The 21266-nt window shown below is 47.2% G+C and overlaps 3 protein-coding genes across 9 annotated transcripts in view; 2 read left to right on the top strand and 1 right to left on the bottom strand.

Annotated features, from left to right (window-relative positions):
- LOC140900626 (chymotrypsin-like elastase family member 1) overlaps positions 1 to 565 on the top strand; it is a 58734-nt gene extending 58169 nt beyond the window's left edge. For all 5 annotated transcript variants that reach the window (XM_073318140.1, XM_073318142.1, XM_073318139.1 and 2 more), the window contains one exon: positions 16 to 565. In XM_073318140.1, the coding sequence (XP_073174241.1) occupies positions 16 to 126 (111 nt within the window). In that variant the 3' untranslated portion in view covers positions 127 to 565. The remainder of the gene's footprint in view (positions 1 to 15) is intronic.
- Positions 566 to 1441: 876 nt separating this feature from the next.
- Positions 1442 to 13912, top strand: SMAGP (small cell adhesion glycoprotein). 3 transcript variants are annotated; one of them, XM_073319331.1, is made up of 4 exons: positions 1442 to 2238; positions 8864 to 8958; positions 10557 to 10634; positions 12856 to 13912. In XM_073319331.1, the coding sequence occupies exons 1-4, from the start codon at positions 2102 to 2104 to the stop codon at positions 13023 to 13025; spliced, it is 480 nt and encodes a 159-aa protein (XP_073175432.1). In that variant the 5' UTR covers positions 1442 to 2101; the 3' UTR covers positions 13026 to 13912. The 3 variants fall into 3 exon arrangements, with proteins under 3 accessions (XP_073175432.1, XP_073175431.1, XP_073175433.1); XM_073319330.1 differs by lacking the exon at positions 1442 to 2238 and adding an exon at positions 2250 to 3567; XM_073319332.1 differs by lacking the exon at positions 1442 to 2238 and adding an exon at positions 2250 to 4127.
- Positions 13913 to 14551: 639 nt separating this feature from the next.
- Positions 14552 to 20031, bottom strand: DAZAP2 (DAZ associated protein 2). The gene is made up of 4 exons (XM_073319333.1): positions 19898 to 20031; positions 17497 to 17618; positions 16456 to 16698; positions 14552 to 15924 (listed from the first exon to the last, which is right to left on the bottom strand). The coding sequence occupies exons 1-4, from the start codon at positions 19908 to 19910 to the stop codon at positions 15796 to 15798; spliced, it is 507 nt and encodes a 168-aa protein (XP_073175434.1). The 5' UTR covers positions 19911 to 20031; the 3' UTR covers positions 14552 to 15795.
- Between the last annotated feature and the right edge of the window lie 1235 nt (positions 20032 to 21266).

The raw sequence follows: 21266 nt of genomic DNA, 5'->3' as shown, positions 1-21266 counted from the left end.
GTTTTTTCTCCCCAGGAAGAAGGATTTCTGACCGGCTTCAAAGAGAGTGATTGGAAGGTGAACCGGGATCTCCTACAGAAGAGAGCTTTCCCCCAAGATCTCATCAGACCCATCTCCTCCAAATGAGTCTAGCGCATCAAAGCGGCTGGGATGGAGTGGGAGGGAAACAGGATCTATTTATGACAGGTTTCAGAGTAGCAGCCGTGTTAGTCTGTATTCGCAAAAAGAAAAGGAGTACTTGTGGCACCTTAGAGACGAACAAATTTATTTGAGCATAAGCTTTCGTGAGCTACAGCTAACTTAATCCGAAAGCAGTAACATTGCCGTTGTAACCAAAGAGTGCTTTGCCACATCCATCCGATTCAGAATGTCAAACTGCAACGGGACATGTGGGGACAGGAGACAAAACCTGTCACGTTCATTTTGTTTTGAGAAAGTGGGAATTAATGGAGCTGCACCTTACTGGCTGGTATATGAACAAGCTTCAGTTTGATTCCACAGTGCCTGCTGCATGCCCCTTAGAAAAAGCACAGAAATCTGGTTTCAGAGTAACAGCCGTGTTAGTCTGTATTCGCAAAAAGAAAAGGAGGACTTGTGGCACCTTAGAGACGAACCAATTTATTTGAGCATAAGCTTTCGTGAGCTACAGCTCACTTCATCCGATGAAGTGAGCTGTAGCTCACGAAAGCTTATGCTCAAATAAATTGGTTCGTCTCTAAGGTGCCACAAGTCCTCCTTTTCTTTTTTCACAGAAATCTGAACACCCCCCCGCCATAAATATCAGGGAATTTGCTGTCACAAATTGTTTGGCAAAACCAAAAGTGAAGCATTGGTAGAAGACACTGCAGCCTAGTTGGGGGTGTTTATCCCTATGCTTCAATCCCCCTGCATTTACGCTCGGTGAAGGCCAGGTTCCACAGAGCACATGGTTAACTTTAAGCACCTGAGTAATCCCAATGGAAATGTCTGCAGCTACTCATGTGCTTAGCTTTAAGCATGGGCTTCTGTGCTTTGGTGGATCAGGGCCTTAATCCCTTAGCAACTAGGTTCCATGAGACCCTCCATCCAGCTCCTTCCTGCAGACCAGGTGAGCCCTTGGAAAGGCCCAGCTGCCTTGGGGATGCTTTTCAGGTAGGGGGCTGGCTCTGTCCACTCGGGTTTGGAATCTGGAGGGGCGGGAGTTATTTTGTGGCTCTGCTGGTCATGGGTGGCACGTAGCATCAGCTGGGGAAGGCTGTGCCTCCCCAAACAGCCTGGCGTGGCCCCACCCTCACTCCTCCCTGAAGCCCTGCTTGGCCCCAGTGCAGGCAGGCTGCTCCTCTTTAGGGAAGCAGCATGCTGGGGCTAGGGGGGGCGCTCAGGGGTGGGAGACAGGAGGGACTGGGGCTGCCCTCCCATGTTTGGGGACCCGGGGGGGCACATGCCCAGTGCTCCAGGGCTTGTGGGGGGGGCTCTGGCAGGGGATGTGGGGGCAGGGTCAGCTGGGGGCTAGTCTCCCACAGCCAGTGGTTCACCCGCCACCCATGTTGCTGGTCCTGTAAATGCACCATTCACTGGGGCTGAATCCACAAAAGATTTGCTTCCCTCACTTCCTTGGCAACGCTGTGACTTCTGTCTGCCACCTGCATGGTTACTGGTGATTGTCCCCAAGGCACATGATGGTGACCAGTGCCGTTGTTAGCCCACTGGGGGCCCTAAACCAGAATATTTTTGCCCTTCCCCCAATACTAAAAAGCTAATGGGGGGGCTCCTTGAGCTGCCTATGCCTAGCACGGGCTCTGACGTGACAAGGGTTGATCCCTGGGGTTGGCCTCAATATCCTGTTATTCCAGGAAAGGCGTTTCACTGGCCCTCCCCAGAGAGGAAATAGCAATAAATAACTCATGGCATCTTCTTATCACTAGAAATTTGGCCACCGTTTTAAATCCCAAGATATTTCAATAAAGACACCGTGCTGAATAATTCCTAACCCTTGCATATGCATCTATCACTTGGTGAGAAGGTCTCACAACTGTGGCCTCTCTTATTTGGTCTGTTTCTCGCCTGCCAACGAAGAGTTAACAAGGGCAAGGCATTTGGCTGACTATGCCTTTTATCATCAATGTGGGGAAACTGGAAAGGTGAGGCGGAAGGGAACGCCTTAGCCTCCCAGCGATTTCAGGACCTGTGTGAGAATAGATGGTGGAAGGGAACTCTGCAAACACCTCATGCTGCTGGAGCGTTTTACTCTGATGACAGGTAAGGCGGGGTGGTGGGGGAGGGTTTCCCCCGGCAGCACAGTGCTGTTTTGGGGATAGAGACTTACTTTCATAGTCACCACTGGTTCTGATCCACTTTACAACCCATGTCCGCTCATCTGGGGTGTCTATCAACTCCCAATCCAGCCCTACAGCTGAATATGGTCTGTGGCGTAAGGGAGAGACAAACCAGGGAGACCCTGCTGAAGGCTTGGTTGGGGTGGATTAACTCCAAACCCCACAGGGACAGTTTTTTGAAAGAGCTTAGCTCCCATTTAGGCCCCTCAGTGAGAGTTGCTGGGTGCTTAAACACTTATGAGAATCTGGCCCATTGGGTCAAATCCTGACTGGTTACTGCCCTTGCTGGTGCTTACAGGAGCTCAGCACATGACCGGTCCAGGCCCAGAGTCAGAGAGAGGGTTTTTAACTTCTGGACTGCATTGGCAGCAGAGGGAGGATGCAAAAGCCAAAATGCTGCTCCCCCTTTGTCTCTATTCCTCTTTCAGAGTTTCCCTTTAGAAGTTGCCTCGGCATCCGTGCTTTCAGCAAGGCGCTGTGTTTTCATTTGAGTTTAAATTCAGCAGACTCGTAAAAGCCTCTCGAAGGTGCGGTTGAATTGTCAACTGGCCTTCCCTAGGAAGGCGCAGGAAGTGAAAAATCCTCCCCAAATAAACAGATGAAACAGAGCACGCAGACTACAAAGCAGACACGAGAACCAAGCCAGAATATGATGGGCTTGTTAGAGTCAACTCTTTAGAGGGAAGGAGGACTTGTGGCACCTTAGAGACGAACCGATTTATTTGAGCTTGAGCTCTTTAGAGGGGAGACCCAGCTGTCTAGTGTCATTGGCAGCGAGAGATTGAGCCTTTAGGTCACTGGTTGGAATCTAGCTTAGGTTTGATCATCACATTGCTGTTACAAACTGAATTCCGGGGGTCTCCATCCCACCCCTACTGTGCGGGCATCCCTGACCGTGGCAGTGTGACTTGGCTGGTAAGCTCTTTGGGATAGGGACCATCTTTTGGTTCTGAGTTTGTACAGCACCTTGCACAATGTGTCCTGGGGCAAGACTGGGGCCCCAGCTGCTTCTGCAATACAAATGGGGCTAGCAAGAGAAAATGACGCTCTGGGATGTGGAAGGCCTGAGTTCCAGCCCCTCCTCCAAGGAAAAATCTATCAATATAAAGTGGAACAGCTTCAACAGAAGAAAGAGATTGAAACCCCCACCACAACATGCCCTATACCCAGATGGTTCAGACACTCATGTGGGAGGCTGGGTTCAAAGTCCCTGCTTCAGAACGGATTCAAACATGTGTCTTCTATGTCCCAGGTCGGTGCATGCTCTAAGCACTGGGGTAATGGTTATGAGGCGTTAGCACCATCATCCTTCCCTTTGTGAATGATTGCCTTTGCTTTGATTTTAAAAATGCCTGAAAACTAAGTGTTTTGGGTCAAATGAAACATTTCATTCAAACCCAAGATGACTTTTTTTTTTTTTCACTTTTTCAATTGCAAAAAATGTTGGTTTCTTTTTCACAATGGCCAGTGCACCAAAACCTTGGTTCCATGCACAGCTATTTGCAATGCCATGTCGCTTTAAAAACACTTACAGATGAGTAAATATCCAGTGTGTTAGGGAAGTGAGTCACTGGCTGGGGAACTACACCCAATCAGCAAGGAGGCTGGAGAGGAACCAAGCATTAGAGACTAGAGCCTCCCAATATCAGAACTGGATTCCCAAAGGAGTTGGTGGTGGTGTTCGTCCTTTCCGAGACTGGCCCTAAATTAGGACTCAAGTGCCTAGTCCCACTGATGTCAAGGGTGAGGGTGCTCCGCACCTTGCAGGACTGCAGCTTCAGAGAGGCCTGTCTGAGTCAGCACCTTTGTAAGGTAAACCCCTTGCTGGGCCTCTGCTTTGCAACACACTCTCTTGCCTTCTATAGCACTTTTCTCTTCCCTCCAGTGCTTGGACTGAGGTTCACGGCCCAGCCAGCAAGCTGGCAGCATGCTCTCCTCACTGGGGTTCTCGTTCCACTCCTACAGCAAGGGTGGGCAAACTACGGTGCGCGGACTGGGCCATTTTAAGCCAGCTTGCAAGCTCCCACTTGGGAGCAGGGTCTGGGGCTTGCCCCGCTCCAGCGCTCCAGCCAGGGCGCCGGTTCATGGGGTGCTCCACGTGGCTCCTGGAAGCCGCAGCATGGCCCCATTCCGGGTCCTACGCACTCCAATGGGAACTGCAGGGGCGGTGCCTGCAGATGGGGCAGCGTGCAGAGCCGCCTGGCTGTGCCTCCACATAGGAGCCGGAGAAGGGACATGCTGCTGCTTCCGGGAGCCAATTGAGGTAAGCCTGCCCCTGAACCTCTCCCCACGCCCCACCCCTGATCCCCCCCACCCGCTCTCCAAACCCCTCAATCCCAGCCTGTAGCACCCTCCTGCACCCCAAACCTCTCATCCCCACCCCACCCGAGAGCCCGTCCCCCCAGCCAGAACCTGCACCCCTTCCCGCACCCCAACCCCAATTTTGTGAGCATTCAAGTCCTGACATACGATTTCTATTTCCCGATGTGGCCCTCGGGCCAAAACGTTTGCTCACCCCTGCCTTACACTGACTTCATTATACACTGTCACTCCTAACTTTCCTGGTTCACCTAGGCATCATGCTCCAGTACTGCCTTGTAGCATCTGAAGGCAATGGGTTCAATGGAAGAGAAAGTATACAGGCTTCGTTCACGGATTCACCCTGTTTTTGCAGGCACGGTGTACTTACCTTTAACTGCTGTCTGACTGTCATTCTGGAGGTAGAATTTCTTTCCAGCCTCTCACTATGGCATTAGTGTTTGCAGATCACAGTGACTCCTGGATTGCTCTGTAGCCGAGTTTTGTGTCTGTTGTAGCTAGGTGAGTTTTGTGCTCACATTTCAGTGTGCAGCTCAATACGGTCCAAGCAAAATGCCAATCATGCAGGAGTAAAATTATAACCAACTGTTCCATACTTTGTTGTAACCACTCCACTGCATCATGCTCCAGCCTTTGCTAACCATCATCATATTAACCAGTGCTTCCTCTTCCTCTCTGAAATCCCTAAATCAGGTTGCCCCCAAAATCATCTGACTGCCACTGAAATGCCCTTACTCACTGCATTCCTCCATGCTAAACACCATCTTTAAAATCCACTAAGACACCATGACTGAAAGCACAGTTGACAATTTCTTTACAAACCCTGCGAGGCTTGTAAAATCACAAGCTACCTTTCCTGGCTTTCACAGGGGCAATTATCTTCAGGAAGTCGGTCACTTTCCCGTTGCTTGCTCAGGTGCACACTCACATTCTGAACATCCAGGGATGACATTTTACCTTCATATAACTTGGCATCACACTAGGGAAACACTTCTAAAGCCATATTGTCGAGTGACTTAGACTCAGATACTGACATCAAAAACCTTTTTACAAAAGGTATGACTATAGCAATGTTTTCATGAATCCAATTCACTAGAAAGGCTTTTTAGAAAGGTTGGATTTCAAACCTTTGCTCTGTACCGTTTGCAGCTCTAGGTGGCAGCACTTAGCACATGGTGGTGAGTGCAGTATAAAAGCTTACAAAGTGGTAGGCGTGTTACTCTGTATCAGCAAAAATGACGAGGAGTTCTTGTGGCACCTTAGAGACTAAACATTTATTTGAGCATAAGCTTTCTTGTGCTACAACCCACTTCATCAGATGCATGGAGTGTATTTTCACTCCATGCATCTGATGAAGTGGGTTTTAGCCTACAAAAGCTTATGCCTAAATAAATGTGTTAGTCTCTAAGGTGCCATAAGGACTCCTCGTTTTTATAAAAGCTTAGCAAGAAATGATAGTGTCAGTGACACTATGACCAGTCTATTTCTCGTGTTCAAATTAAGGAAGTGTGTTGTCTCACAATTTGGCCTGTGTAAGACAGTGTGGCGCTCTAAGAGCAGATCATGGGACAAACTGTGACTCAGTCACAGTTCACTGGTTCCCCTTTTCTCTAAGAAGTAATCTGCTACTGGGTTAGACCAGCAGTGGATTACTTCCCGGCTCAGCTAGAACGCATTTTTGGAAGGGAAGAAGGGGCGGGGGGGGGGTTCCAAATGAAGTTTCTGCCCCTGCCTGCCTACCTATCTACAGGGGTATGAGAGAAGCTACTGGTCTTCACTGTGCCCTGCGCTGGGGGTTGTCTTCCTCTCCTTTACTCCCCTGCATGGCTGTGCAGCCTCCCATTAGGTGTTACAGTAAGATCTAAGAAAGAACAGTAAGATCCCTGAGTGATTGTACGAGGCACTGTACAAACATGTAGCAAAAAGGCAGGACCTACCTGGACAGCTTAAAATGCAGGTCTAAAAATGAGAGAGAACAGGTGGACATAACACATATGGAGAGAACATAAGTTGATAATGAGCTGGTTAAAAAGAAGATACCATCTGGCCCTAAGTCAACCACAGACTAAATTGGAGTGTAAATAGTGGAAACTAATTTGGATCTTTCAGTTTCAGTAGAGAACATCTGGGTTTACAGCCTTACACTGTGCCATATGCTCTTAAGTTAACAAGATGCTTTTAAATACAGAGACTGATACTGAAGTAGAAACTGTAGGACACTTCTCTGACCCCATTTGTGTGTTGTTGAACTGCTGTTTTAAAATTTATTTTAGCCTGATACCTAGTGGTCAGTTTCTGCTCAGCAGCTGAGGCACTTGATTGGAGTAGGGAAGCTGCTGCTAATTTTATTGCAAGTACTTGGGTGAGTCATTTGCTATGAGGCAGGCAGCCTTGGGAACAAGGGGTGTGAGGCAGAGCCCTGCCTAATAAAATCCACAGAGATCTAACTGCAACTGCCATTAAAACCAGAGATGCAGATATGAGGGCGGGTCCACTGACAATGTAGCTGAGAAGAATCTTTACAAGAGTGTGGAAGTAATGCATGCAGCCTTTTCCACATGTTTAATCATTGAGATCCTGTTTTTAAGTGTGGGGGGGTGGGAATGTGAATGCCGGGCATTACTACTTTGATAAGCAAGACATTTGGACTTAAGCAACACGAACTGCCATGTAGCAGAATGAGGTGAGACATCTCCGCTTGCTTGGGGTAGAGCCAGTTGTCTCGAACTCTTTATTTTCTCTCATGTTAAAGGCTTTATTGTTCCTGTTCAGAGTTTGCTTATGCATGGAGATTCAGAGTTATTAGATTTTAGAAACCAATCAAGTCTATTAATAGAGCAAGATCACACAAAACCCCTGTCAAATTACGTGCTCTTGTAATTTGAGTCTAGAAGTTCTCACCTAACTCTTCAGTCTCTTTGTATACATGTACTTAGCCACTAGGGTTACCAGCTGGCTGGTATTTGACCAGCCTGGCCATTTTTTTTAGTGGATTTGCTAGTTGCCAGAAAAATTTACTCTGCCGGGTTTTTTTACAAGGGTCTAAAGATTTGCATTATCACCACCATATACTGGAATACCTAATGTTAAAAATTTGCATCCCACTAAAGATGCTGCAGTGGTCCCCACTTCCACAGTTTACATGAGAACAGATCAGACCTGTTGAAAATACAGCAGCTGACTGACTGCCCACCAACACACAAGCACACTTAGGGTGACCGGATGTCCCAATATATGGGGCTTTTTCTTATATAGGTGCCTATTACCCCCCCACCTCCTGTCCCAGTTTTTCAGATTTTCTATCTGGTCACCCTAAGCACACTGCATGCATGTGAGAGAGGGTTTGAGTCCCGGGAGAGTGAGGAGACCTGCAATATTATCAATCTTACCCACCCAGACAGCTCCATAAGAGTGCTCCTGATCAGAAGAGTGATGGCAAAGGTCAAATTGAAAACAGGAATCCCTAAGTCTAGCAGTATGAACATAGGCCCAGAAATTCTAAACTGATACTTGAATCCAAAGTTTTCAAAATAGCCTCCAATTGAGGGTGCCCATCTAGCTACACTGGGGGCCTTTTTTTCAGAGGGCTGAGCACCGACCACTCCCAATGAAGTCAGCAGAAGGTGTGGCTGTGCCCAGGACCCTGGAAAATCAGGTCCCGTGTGGCTGATGGGAAGCACTCAAAACTCAAGCCCCCAAAATCAAAGGCCACCTTTAGACATTCTGGCCTTAAGATATCTGTGCCTCACTGTCCCCTTTTATGACAAAGAAAATTATATGCATAACACAGAAGTTGTAAGGACTTACTAATTAGAGTGCATGGAAAGCATTGTGAAGGTGTAAAGTGTCATATGTGCTTAAATTGAATCAGAGAACAAATGGCACGTCTAGAGACAATTCCCCACTTCATCATTGGTCTGCTCTGATCCTGGCTTAACAAACAAATAGAACAGGACCTGCTTGAAGATGCTGGATAGTCACCTAGGCTTTCCAATCCCTGCTTTTCTTAAGTTGCTCCTGCGTTGACCCTGGGCTCAACTATTCCAATCAGGTCTGCACAAATTAGACTGTTTTGTTTTCTTCTCAAAGTAAGTGCTGCTTTTGATGGTGGGTGACTGATCACAAGTTCAGATTCTACCATAACTAAGCATGAGGGTAATTAGCTGAGTTGCACTCTCCCTTGTGAGACACTAATAAATCTAACATCACTTTTCTGGCTGTTTTTGTAGTTCTAAAAGATCCCAAAATTTAAAGTGGAAGGATAAAAACACCTGCAACTCAGCTAGATCCATGGCAGCTACTCCACCACCTCTGCTACCTACAGGTAAGAAGCGCTTGAAAGTTTGGCAGGTCGCAGACCTGGTAAGGAGTCAGTAAATCACAGCTTGGTTTACTAGCTGGCAAGGAAAAGCAGCACCTCTTGCATGATACAAAATGAAGAGGCAGGTTTATATGTGGCCTCATCTGCCTCTCCTGCTAAGATGTTGTATTGTAAGAAGTTTATAGTAAGCCAAACTGTAGAAGCATTTGTGAATGCAAGTTTGTTAATGCTGAAGACATTGCAGGAAAAACACATGCTTCTATTTTTTTCCTGGTTTCCCCTATCCAAAAGGCCCCTTTATAACTGTCCCACATGAAGACAAACCCACATCCCTAAACAAATAATCCCACCCACTCTTGAAGCAAAACATAGCCAGAAGAAATGGTCTCAGATTGAGAACCTGTAAGACATTTGTAACAGAGCTACTGCCAGACCATTCCTGCTGGTAGCACGGCAGCTTTTTATAACACGATGTGCAAGGAGACAGCCGATTCCATAATGCCATTGAATGATGGGAAAGATGCTGTTAAACCAGGTCTTGGAGTCTTGAATTGAGCAAAACTCACGGATTCCAATAGGCATGTTGCACCATTAAAGTCCACAGATTTGGCCAAAAGTGTCAATTGCCTCTAGGCTGCTAATGAAGGCCACTGCTCTAATCATTTAATTAAGGGGACAGCTGAGCAGCTGCATTACTCCAGCAGCTGCTACACATTGAAACCACATGTTGGTTTCAAAGTTTCCAGACTTCACTCTCATTCGAGGGTTCATCTGTGGTAAACGACAGAATTGGTCGGAAAACTGATTTTCCATGCTGTGAGAAACTGAAATTTCAGAACAAAACATTTTGACTCAAATTGGGACAAATCCAAAATTTCAAAAAAAAAAAAAAAAAAATCAAAATGACCTGGAAAAAAAAAATTATTTCAGGTCTATCAAAACATTTAATTTGGATTTCAACCGTTTTTAAAAAAATCTCATGAAGTAAGCTTCAAACCAGTCATTTTGCCAAGAAAAAATCAAAAAGCTTTGTTCTAAAAGAGTGTCACACTGGATTGTGTTTACATTTTTGAAACTATTTTTTCTAAACAAAATTGTCAGTACAATTTCACTACCAAAAAAAAAAAACTGGTTTTGCCAAAAGGGCATTTTCATAAGAACAGCCATCCTGTCCATCTAGCCCAGTATCCTGTCTTCCGACAGTGGCCAATGCCAGGTGCCCCAGAAGGAATGAACAGAACAGGGAATCATCAAGTGATCCATCCCCTGCTGCCCATTCCCAGCTGCTGGCAAACAGAGGCTAGGGACACCATCCCTGCCCATCCTGGCTAATAGCCATTGATGGACTTATCCTCCATGAACTTATCTAGTTCTTTTTTGAACCCTGTTATAGTCTTGGCCTTTACAACATCCTCTAGCAAAGAGTTCCACGGCCTGATTGTGCGTTGTGTGAAGAAACCCCAAACTGTTTCAATGAAAAATTTTCAACCAACGCTACTAAACAAGTCTTAGCATAAGACCTATTCTTGTGTAATTAAGTGCCTTGAAGATGCTTCAATAACAGTGTCACTTACATTCTTTCCTTCCCTGGCGTTCTAAAGAAGAGCTGACCACCCCTTTTCTGAAGAGGATAAATACGCCGTCTCTCCAAGAGGAAGCCAGTGTGGGTGTCATCGCAGGTAGGACATTACTATCGTTGCATATTGATCCCAAGCAGCACATAGGCCATCACTCTGCTCTGTACCGTGATACATAGGGATATAGACACTTTCTGGGGAAAGCTCAGAGCCTAATCAAAGTAGCTCACTGTACAGGACCTACTCATCTTTCTTCCAAGCTGAGGCGTTAATGGTTCTTTTCATTGCTGCGAGGGGCCATCTGGCAACTTGGATGACCTTGGCAGTTCCCAGCTAACACACAAAATTTCAGCACTGACCTCGGTAAATATGCACGCCAGGAATGCACCATACCGAGGGGTTATAACAGCGCCTGAAGCTAGGTCACTTTTATCCAGCTGACAGCTGCTGAACTTTTCCAGGCGGAGGAGTTTAGTAGCCTCGCAGTCCCTTTTTACTGAGAACAATTCTAGATTGACCCCCACAGAGATGGCCTACATGAAGCTAAAGCAACAGTGAATTTCACCCAGCCCAGGTTCTAAGCACAGAGAGGAGACAAAAGAGATAGTGTGGATTTTCCCCTGGCCCTGAACTAAGAGAAAGAAGAGGAAATGGGTATAGAAAAAAAAAAAAAAAATCTATGGATTATATAGCTACTGACCCAACCAAATCAATGCCACCTCCATCTCTGTCCATGCACATAAAGTTAGTCTTGCCTCTTAGCCAGTCTCCAAGCCTTGTCATAGGCTGCTTCGATAACCTTATTTCCAGGTGTGACACTTTACTACAGGTGCTGTTGTCTGAAGCATCTCTTCAGGGTATACTGTGTTGCTGGTTAAGAGCGATCTGCCTGCTAATGGCTGAATTTCCCATAACAAAGAAACCAGTAGCCAGTATTACTGCTGATAAACTGCTTTTTCTATCACCTTAGCATACATCTCAGCTGCTTTACTAATATTCCATAAGCTATTCTATTTAAAGATTAGGAAAAAGAGGAGCATCCTAGATCATTTCTAGACACCACGACAAATCCATCTTGCTTCTGAAGTTCTCAAACATCAATTGTTTAAGCTTCTCAACAGCAAGGGAGATATTACTGTTATTTTATGGGTAGGGAACTGAGGTACAGAAAAGAGGAGCGGCAAGTCCAAGACCACAAGTCAGGCACAGAGCCAGACATGAAACCCACATCTTTTCCTGTGCAGTCCTTGCCACACTGCTTCCCCAAATTCATGCATGAATATAGTAAATGATATTACAGTACTATATGGTCCCCATCAGCATAGTATCTGAGCCTCTCACACTCTTAACATATTAATTCACACAACACCTGATGAGGTCGTACTTTCCTATTCTCTCTATTTTAGAGATGAGGAACTGAGGCATACAGACCAAGGGATAGATTTTTAAAAGGTATTTAAGTGCCTAAAGATTGTGGCAAAATGGCTGATGTTGGGATCTGTGCTTTTCTTGGCAAGGAGGCTAGACGCCACCCCTTGCCTCTGTTCTTGGGGCACCGAGGGCCCCGCTAGTGGCTCGGAAAGGTGGTAGAGGAAGGAAGCGGGGAAGGGGTCTGGGTTTGCTCTGCACTCTGAGCCCCAGCCATGCGGGTTTCTTACCCTCTTCGCCCTTGGGTAGGGTTACCCTTGGTCCTTGATGTTGGGGCAGGGTGTCCCTTCCTCCAGTTCTCTGGTCTTTGAAATCTCAGCAACACATCTCTAAATCCCAGTCTTCTCTCTTTCCTTGCACCATGCTGTCTGCCTCAAGCAGGGTGTTTTTATTAGTTTCCTGACAGGGCCTTAATTGACTACAGGTGCTCCAATTAACCTGCAGTAACCTTACCTAGTCTACAGGGAACCACACCTTAATTAGCCTTGGGTTTATATATCTCCCCTCTCCCACTGCTCCCTGGCCCTGCTGTATGACAAGATAGGGACCTAGTGGGATTTTCAATCTGCATCTTTAGGAGCCAAAATGCTTTTAAAAATCTGGCCCCAGAGAAGGGAACGGAATCTAGACTTAAATCCCAGGCTAGCGCTGTACCACTCTGTACCTCTTCCTTGCCCCCTACAGTGAGTTATTTTTTAATATACACTCTTGTACTGTTTTCCCAGTTTGAAATAAATATAGACCTGCTAGCATCCCATTTTGTTCTGCTGCTCTTCAGACCAATGCTAGTATTATTACAGATCAAGCAAGCTTTCTAAGTGAGCAGCTAGAGGCTGACCTGGGCAAGGCTATATCCTAATCTGGCTTTCTTCTTCTTCTTCTTCTTCTTCGGAAGGCGTCATCACGGTGGTTTTCATCACACTACTGACAGTCCTGGTAATCATCATCACATACCTGTACAAGAATAAAGGTAGCTACCATACCTATGAGCAACCAGAAGCAGATGTGTCTGTAGAGATGGAGAACCTCCCTTCGAAAGGAGAAAAGGAAGAATATTTTATATAACCCATTCAGTGTGGCTAACAGCTTCTACACCATACTCAGGTTTGACGCTAAGTTACCCGTATTTCCTGGACTCAGGATCTAGAGACTTTTTCCCCCTAATTTATTAAGTTAATCCAAGAAGGAAAAGTGTAATACGTGCACAGTGCTAACCTCAACCATCATTCCACGGCGTAGAATTCTGGTTAAACTGAAGGCAAGGATCTCCAGCTTAATAAAAGTGATTGGGTTGGAAGCACTACACTGTAAAAGGTGCTATCATCCCAGCTAGCAACTTCTTTGTCTGGTTTGTAAAATGGACTGCCGAACATCTACAGTTTCTCTCCTCAAGCAAAGAATGTTAAGGAGGGGGGGGGGGGGGGGAGACACAGATTAAAGGCCAAAGTTAATCAAGTTGTTATTTGTTACAATAAAGCCTAGAGGCCTCTATCATGCTAGGCTCTAATACAATTGCCTAGTGAGTCCCTGCCCCAAAGAATTTAGTTTAAAGGGCCACCAAGCAGGAGGGGAACTGGAAGCACAGACAGGGGCAGTGACTTGCCTAAGGTCATACAGCAAGTCAGTGGTAGAGCTGGAAGAGAACCCAGGGCTCCTGATCCCAGCCCAGTGTCTTAACCCTTGGAGCACACTGCCTCTCAAAATGAGGACAGCCATTAGCTGACAGAGGCCAATTAAAGAAACTTGCCTTAGGAGTTGATTATTCAGTGTTGTCCACTACAGGGTTTCTTGCACTTTGAGGTGTTGCATGTGGCACTGGCCAGTGTCTGAGACCAGACAGATCCATGCTCTAATAAAGCACAATAATTCCTATTACGTCCTTACAAGCGGTGAGGCTAGCAGCTTATTTCATGTAACCAAAAGTCACTCAGCATAATAAAGTCATGCCTCTTTGTGGTGTAGGCTGTTGTATCACTGTTCTGCACAGTGCCTTAGTCTGGTGTCACTAGTGCCACCACCAAAAGGAAAAACACCCATATTTAGGGCAAGTTACGTGATCTTAGGCTGAATCAAGCACTAAAATTCAAAGCTCTTTACCTCGATCAGCAATAATTCCCTGTTAGGGATGGAAAAAAGGTGCCTGAAACTACATTGCCCTTATGTTTGCTGTAGGCCATCAGCGTTAAATGACTGAGCCCCTCTAGTCTAGATGACTCAACATGCCCTGTGTTGCTTAGCTTCTGAAGCAGTATGCCAGTGTCCAAGAGACTAAAAATCCTTCAGTTTGGCATGACCCTCTATTGTACCGCAAGTCCACTTACCCATCATGCCATTCTGTGATATCCTCACACAGCAACAGAACAATCTACTCAAATTTCCTTTCATCCTTCCCTGTGTTAGGTTAAACTAGTGTGAAATGCTCTCAGGAGATCTACAGGGTTCTCCTCACCTCTTAAGAAAAGTTCCCCTTTCACAAAACCTGTTTAAGATGAAGTTTGCAAGAAGGCAGGAAAGATGCAAGCCTTTAAAACAAAAACAAAAAAAAACAACTAACGACTGAGCTGAGTAACAGTCAGGAGTTCTTTGTGAGGTCTAATGCAACTTTGTCACTTTATTCAAATTTTCAAAATAGTCTTTATTCTACTTTTTTTAGTATAAAAAAAATCCACAAGTTAAGTGCACCACAGTGTATACAGAGAGAGACATAATGCTGAACTTCCAGAACAGTCAGTTGTACGGTTGAACACAACATAGAATACAGAGATTTAGATTCAACTGAAACCTCAAGATAAAATATATTCACCAAATCTGATTTTTTTCTTCATAAAACAAAAACCAAAAGATTGAGGATCCCTGAAATATTCTTCTTAACCCTAATAAGACTTCATTATACTCAAGTCATTTTTAAAAGGATGCATTCATAAAACAAGCCATTCACCAAGCTAACCTGTGTTGATTGACAGTTGCTACACACTCAAGCACAGATGGAAACCCATCTCTCTGTTCTGAGTAATATCCTTAAGTTTTGCTGTCAAGACACCAAGTTGCTTTTAAAAATGTGATTTTGTTATTAAGCTGTAGTTTTAAAAGTCTAGTTTGCATTTAATGAAACGTTCGAACAGGAGTTGCACTGTGTTTCAGGCACCAAAGCATGGCTTTGATTAGACTCAACGTGCAAAGGAGTCCCAACGCTACTGGGAATGTATCAAAAGAACATCCCATGTCATACCCAAGCTGCATACCTTCCTGGAGAAAAATGAAGAGTGAATGTGAGCACAGAGAGTGCTTCAAGGGATCCATTCTACTGTGAAGTCGCGAGGGAAAAAAAAGCCCTATTTGGCCACCAGAGAAATTAATGTGCTGGCTTTCTATCCAGCACCATTGATTCTATGGAAGGAGAAAGAGGATGCATGAATCTCACTCCTATTGATAAGCAATAGATTAGAGATTGAGCTGCAAGAATTATAGTTTGATACTTTGAAGTCAGATTTCTTTCCGACCCTTCTCCTCCCACCCCCCACAAGTTATAGACAGTTGATTAATAAAAGCCAAGAGACAGTGCTGCAGTATTACTCCAGTGGAATTAAAGGAAGATCTGTGGGGCTGCTTAGCTCACATTCATTTCATGAATTAACCCCTCTTTAATAGAGGCACAGCTACCATTACATGGTTTCTTATTAAATTTTAAAAGTGCCTGAAGGGTTGGGCACCAGGAAGACACCCCACCGTTATGTGTCTAAACTGCAACTTCAGGTTAATATGACTAAAGCAGTTACATTGTGAGAAGTGCTGACAGTATGTGATGTCTTTCCTTACACAAACATCACCTCTGTGTTCACCAGATAGTGTAGCCACCATCCGAGCCCCCCATGAAGTAGCTTCCCTTCCGTTGCGTCACTAACACATTGGCACCCTGCATGGCTGCCAGCTGAGCTGCATTGGGAGGGCAGCCAGGAGGGGGTGGCTGAAAAACAAAGAGAGGATTACGTAAGAGGATCAGAGGGCAACCTCCATGTCTTGGATTACAGTGAACCAGGCACTCCCTTTTGTAACACAGAATAATAATTACCATCAGTGCACCCACAGTTATCTACTTAACTGCGATCACCCGTAATAGTACACAAACAGATGGGCAACACCCTGATCACCTGGTTTGAACCAGTAGAGGAGTCGTCGCTGCTCCATTCATAGAAGGACAGAATGGGTGAGGCAACGGGACAGGACAGAATTAAAACTATGAATTTTTTTATCCACCCGAAAGCCAAGTAGAGGCGTGATGGCAGAAAAAGACGGCAGCAGAACATCACGAGCTCTACAAGCACAGGTCGCTCACACCGGTTCTGTCCTAGTAGCTGATTGTTCCTAAACAGGGACACAAGCACCTTCTGATAAATGCTTAGAGGTTGAGGAATAGCCTCTATTGCCTATGCTGTCAGCCTCCCATGTGACTCTGAAAGTGAGACATACAGGGTTTCCACAATACATTTATACTTACAGGAACACTACCAGTAGCACCAGCCCCAAACCTTGCTCCGGCATCAAAACCACCTTCAACAAGGACAGTTGACCCAGGAGGGTAGACGGGACCGACAGGATAATATGCCATTGGAACTGAAGAGCCCATTGGGCCAACAGCCACAGACTGTGCCATGGGTAGGTACAGAGAAGTACCAGGATATGCAGCAGACACAGTAGGTACAGTGGCAGCCCCTGGATGCACAAAGCTTGGACGATAGAGCTAGAACAAGAAACACAAGGAAGTTACAAGATTTTCCTCGCCCCAGAACCATTTATGCAGATTCTCTCTCAAAGCTCTGATAGTATGTCATAGGGCTGCCACCCTCCCCCAAGTACAGAGGTAGTCCCATTCCCTTCCCTGAAAGCACAACTCCATCTGGAAGGAGAGAGGAGTTTGTTCAGATTATGCCACTTTGAGGCACAGTGCTTCTCGATTGTCTGCCAGAATCGGTCCAGGAGAACCATCTTATTGGCTTTTGCCTACGCAGGTTAGCTCTAGTGGCAACTCCAAGGGAAGCTTTGACTAAAGTTTCTGGCATTTTAAATGGATTTGGGAAAGGAAATGTTATTTGTGGATTTCAGCCAGATCACAAAACAAGTATTTTTTCCCATTTCAGAACAGACATGTTGTTTGTATCCATACATGAAGCCTCTGTCAGACAGCAATGTCGATTCGTTTTTACTCAATGTTATGCTTGAGCATTTAGCCAAAGCTATTATCTAATGCTTTACTGATTTCTGAAGGTGGGGGAGAGAGAGAGAGAGAGAAGGATTTTGAAACCTGAAACAGCTTCCAAAGTGCATAGAGCATGCTTTTCTAATTAGTAGTCAGAATGGCATGCCCTAACTCAGCAGATTTCTCACTAGACAGAGCTGCCAGACTGATTGCTGCCCAGTCTTGGGAGGTGCAAATGGTCATTCCAGGCTAACAAATGCAGGTATTAAGTATTCATTTGTAACCAGTTCAAGTTTACTTTTCAGGTGCAGAGCAAGAACACAAAAGGAACATCTTGCGTACCTCAGAGTAAGCAGGAGGTGCATCAGTATAAGGTGGCGCTTGAGGAAGAGGTATTGTCTGTGGGTACACAGAAGGATTACCAGGAGGTTGCACTGGGTAGGATGGCTGTGTCGGATATTGACCTAAGAAGCAGAAGAGAATTAAGAGAATGTTAACTGAATTGCCATTATGGAAATGGGACAGGAAGTTGAGTTTATGGAAAGCCCCTTCTTTAGGGATCAGAGAGAGGGGACCACAAGGGATTGAAATCATGGATGTTTTTACACACATAGCCAGAGGCAGAGGACGTAAGAGGGAAGGGAATGCAGCTGTGTCAGGTACTGAGTAAAGTCCACTCAGTCATGTTCAGGCAATACTTGCACTCTGGTCAGAATTTAAAGCAAAAAATAATTTCTGTACTATTAAAATCCTTTAAAGGAACGAGGCTACTGCAAAGTTAAATTACCTTCCTGTGCAGAGTTGCTTATTCAGAGTTGGGCATTCCACTCCTTAGACTAGCATCACAAAATTTTGACTCTCTGCCACAGATCTACGACAATTACTGGGACATCAACAGTACTAGATCCTGTATCATTTGAAGCTAGTGATAGGTTGTTATAAGTGCAATTTCCAGAGAGCATCTATTAATTATCTTAATGTTTACAATTAAACACTGTCACTCCATGTGCCTCAAGTCGCAGAAAGCAGAGTTCACAGAAAAGATAACTTGGTTTCAACAAAAGAGAGGGGGCATAATACACACTGAAGTGAGAAACGGATATTGTCCCCAGAATAAGAGAGGGCCTGCTCCCAATCCCAGGCTCTCCTACGCTAATTACTCTTCCTTACCCCTTTATTAATTCATTCAAAAGTTGACATTCCATTAAAGCGACATGCATCTTAATGTATCAAAAGTAAGTAGTTGTACAGTAGCATTGCTCTTAAAGTGAAGGCCAATAGGAAGTCCTGCTTAATATCTTGGTGAAATTTTGAAGGAATTACTATTAATCTTTACCGCAGTTAGCTCTACAGTTTGTTTTTCTCATCAGGTCAACATCATGTGTTTAAGATAAATAATTTCTGTGTGTTTTTCCAGCTGCATGTAAGATAGCTAGCAATGGCAAGGAGATGTGGCTTTAAGGCGTCACCATCAGGTCAAAGCAGGACTCTTGTAATGATTGTTAAAAGCTCTATCACACCTAATGCCAATATCAATGTTTCTATGAGAGTTACAGATTCAACACAGCATTAAAGAGGGGAGCAAGAGGGGGGGAAATATAGGGACCTTGGAGGGTTTGTAACTTGAGTTCTAGTCAAGCTTTTATAAGATGCTCATCCCCAGAGTGCCCCAGCCCCAGGAGAGCATCCAAAACTAGAGGGAGCCACTGCCCCAAGGAAAATTCAGAGAAAAGAAGAAGCTTTGTTAATGGCAAGTAACCAAGATTCTTGAAGCGATTTAAAGATTGTGATCCCTTGGGAAAAGCCAGAGCAGCTCACATTACTCGAGGCAAATTATGAACCCGATCAACTGGAGTTATACAAATGTGCATTAACCCCTAAAGTGACACCCATCAATGGCGTAGACCCCACCACGACCCCCAACAGCCTCCCTCCCCCATGACTGGCATATCCACCTCCAGGATGCTGCCCTGGCACAGCGCCATCCCGCAGACACTGCAGCTCTCTTACAGGAAGCGTCTAAAGGGAGACCTCGTGACACAGTTTAGGGATTCCGAGTTAGCAAATCAAGGTTCAGGCACTGAACTGTTGAGCTAACCGTTAAATATAGGCCTTCCACCAACGCCTCAGGCTCCCTGCTTCTTCAAGACGACAAGGAGCCGCCACAACTGCCCTCACCCTCTTGTCCCAACCACCTCCAGCCCCCACCCGCCCCTGGTGCCCTCACAAGTGCCCTACCTTGATCCATGACTACCGGCTCCTACAGCTACCACCACTGCCACTTAGCTGGGACAGGCATCCACCTCCAAAAAAAAAAAAAAAACCACCCCTCCCCCTCCTCATGGGGCACATCCCTCCCCCTTGGAGAGCACCCCTTCTCCTCCTCTTCCCCCCATGGGGCGCACCCCTCCCCCTCCCGTCCCCACGATGCTCTCACCCTCCCCCACCTCCCCACTCACGCCAGCCGCCCCCCCCGCCTAGGAAGCACCCGGGCCTCGGAGCCCGCCCCCCACACAGCGGCCGCGCGGCACCCAAGGGGTTAACGACTAGGCCCAGGCGTGCGGCGCCATGGAAACCGAGCCCCCGCCCCCCGCCGCGCTCCCACTGGCCAGGACTCCCCGCCCATCACGGGCTCGGCCTCACGGTAACCGACGGCGACGCCCGCTCTGAAGGGGCCGCGGCCCCGGGCCCGGGGCCCGCCGACTGGCGGAGAGGGGCCCCGGGCTCCTCCCCGCGCCCTTGCCTTTGCTGTTCATGGCGGCGCGGGGTTCGGCTCGGGCTCGGGGACTCGCTGCGGCCGGTTCCGGACCCGTCCGCTCCGCTCACTTCCTTGTTATTGTCACTGCGGCGCTGGGAAGGGGGCGGGGGAGAGGAGGGGAGATGACGTCTTACGTTCGCCGCGCGGCGTCATGACGTAACGACGCCGCGCCGGGGGCTGCGGGAGGGAAAGAGAGGGGTCATGGGAGGCGTGGCCTGGGCGTGTTTGGGCAGGGGCGGGGCTACCCCCGTTCCGAACGATGAGCCCCTGCTGGGGGCGGGAGTAGTTAGCCCCGCCCCGGACTCCCAAGTTCCTGCGGTGGGGGCTGCTTATCCCAGCCAAGGGGGGGAGGGGGAGCCGGGGGGGGGCCGCTTATCCCAGCCAAGGAGGGGAGGGGGAGCCGGGGGGGGGCCGCTTATCCCAGCCGGGGGGGGGCGCTTATTCCAGCCAAGGAGCCGGGGGGGGGCCGCTTATCCCAGCCAAGGAGGGGAGGGGGAGCCGGGGGGGGGGCCGCTTATCCCAGCCGGGGGGGGGCGCTTATTCCAGCCAAGGAGCCGGGGGGGGGCCGCTTATCCCAGCCAAGGAGGGGAGGGGGAGCCGGGGGGGGGGCGCTTATCCCAGCCAAGGGGGGGGGAGCCGGGGGGGCTGCTTATCCCAGCCGAGGGGAGGGGAGGCGGGGGGGGGAGCTGCTTATCCCAGTCAAGGAGGAGAGGGGGAGCCCGGGGGCGGGGGGGGCTGCTTATCCCAGCCAAGGAGGGGAGGGGGAGCCGGGGGGGGCTGCTTATCCCAGTCAAGCGGGGGGGGGAGGCTGCTTATTCCATGTATGAATGGGGGCTTTGGGCAGGCTGCTTATCCCAGCCAAGTAGTGGAGGGGAGCTGCTTATTCTAGCCAAGAAAAGGAGGGGCAACTTTGGGGGGCTGCTTATCCCAGCCAAGGGTAGGAGTGGGGCAGCCACCTCTTATCCCAGCCAAGGAGGAGAGTGGGGGGTCTTCCTTCTCCCCCTATAAGTACCAACATGTGATAAGATTTTTGATAGTAGAGGGCTCTTTAATCAAGCAGACAAAGGCATAACAAGCTCCAATGGCTAGAAACTGAACCTAGATATTTTCAGGCTAGAATTAAGGTGTACATATTAAATAGGCTAATTAACCATTGGAATAACTTTCCAAGGGAATGAGGCTGATTCTCCATCCGGTGAAGTCTTTAAATCAAGACAGGATGACTCTAAATAATAGGCTCTGGCTCAGCCACAAGATACAGGCTTGATGCAAGAATCACTGGCTGAAATTCTCTGGCCTGTGTTATACAGGAGGTCGGACAAGATGATCGTAAAGATTCTTTCTGGGCTGTATT

This window comes from Lepidochelys kempii, chromosome 20 (genome assembly GCF_965140265.1).
Source record: "Lepidochelys kempii isolate rLepKem1 chromosome 20, rLepKem1.hap2, whole genome shotgun sequence".
Taxonomy (NCBI): domain Eukaryota; kingdom Metazoa; phylum Chordata; order Testudines; family Cheloniidae; genus Lepidochelys; species Lepidochelys kempii.
This window is presented reverse-complemented; position numbering and strand designations above follow the sequence as displayed.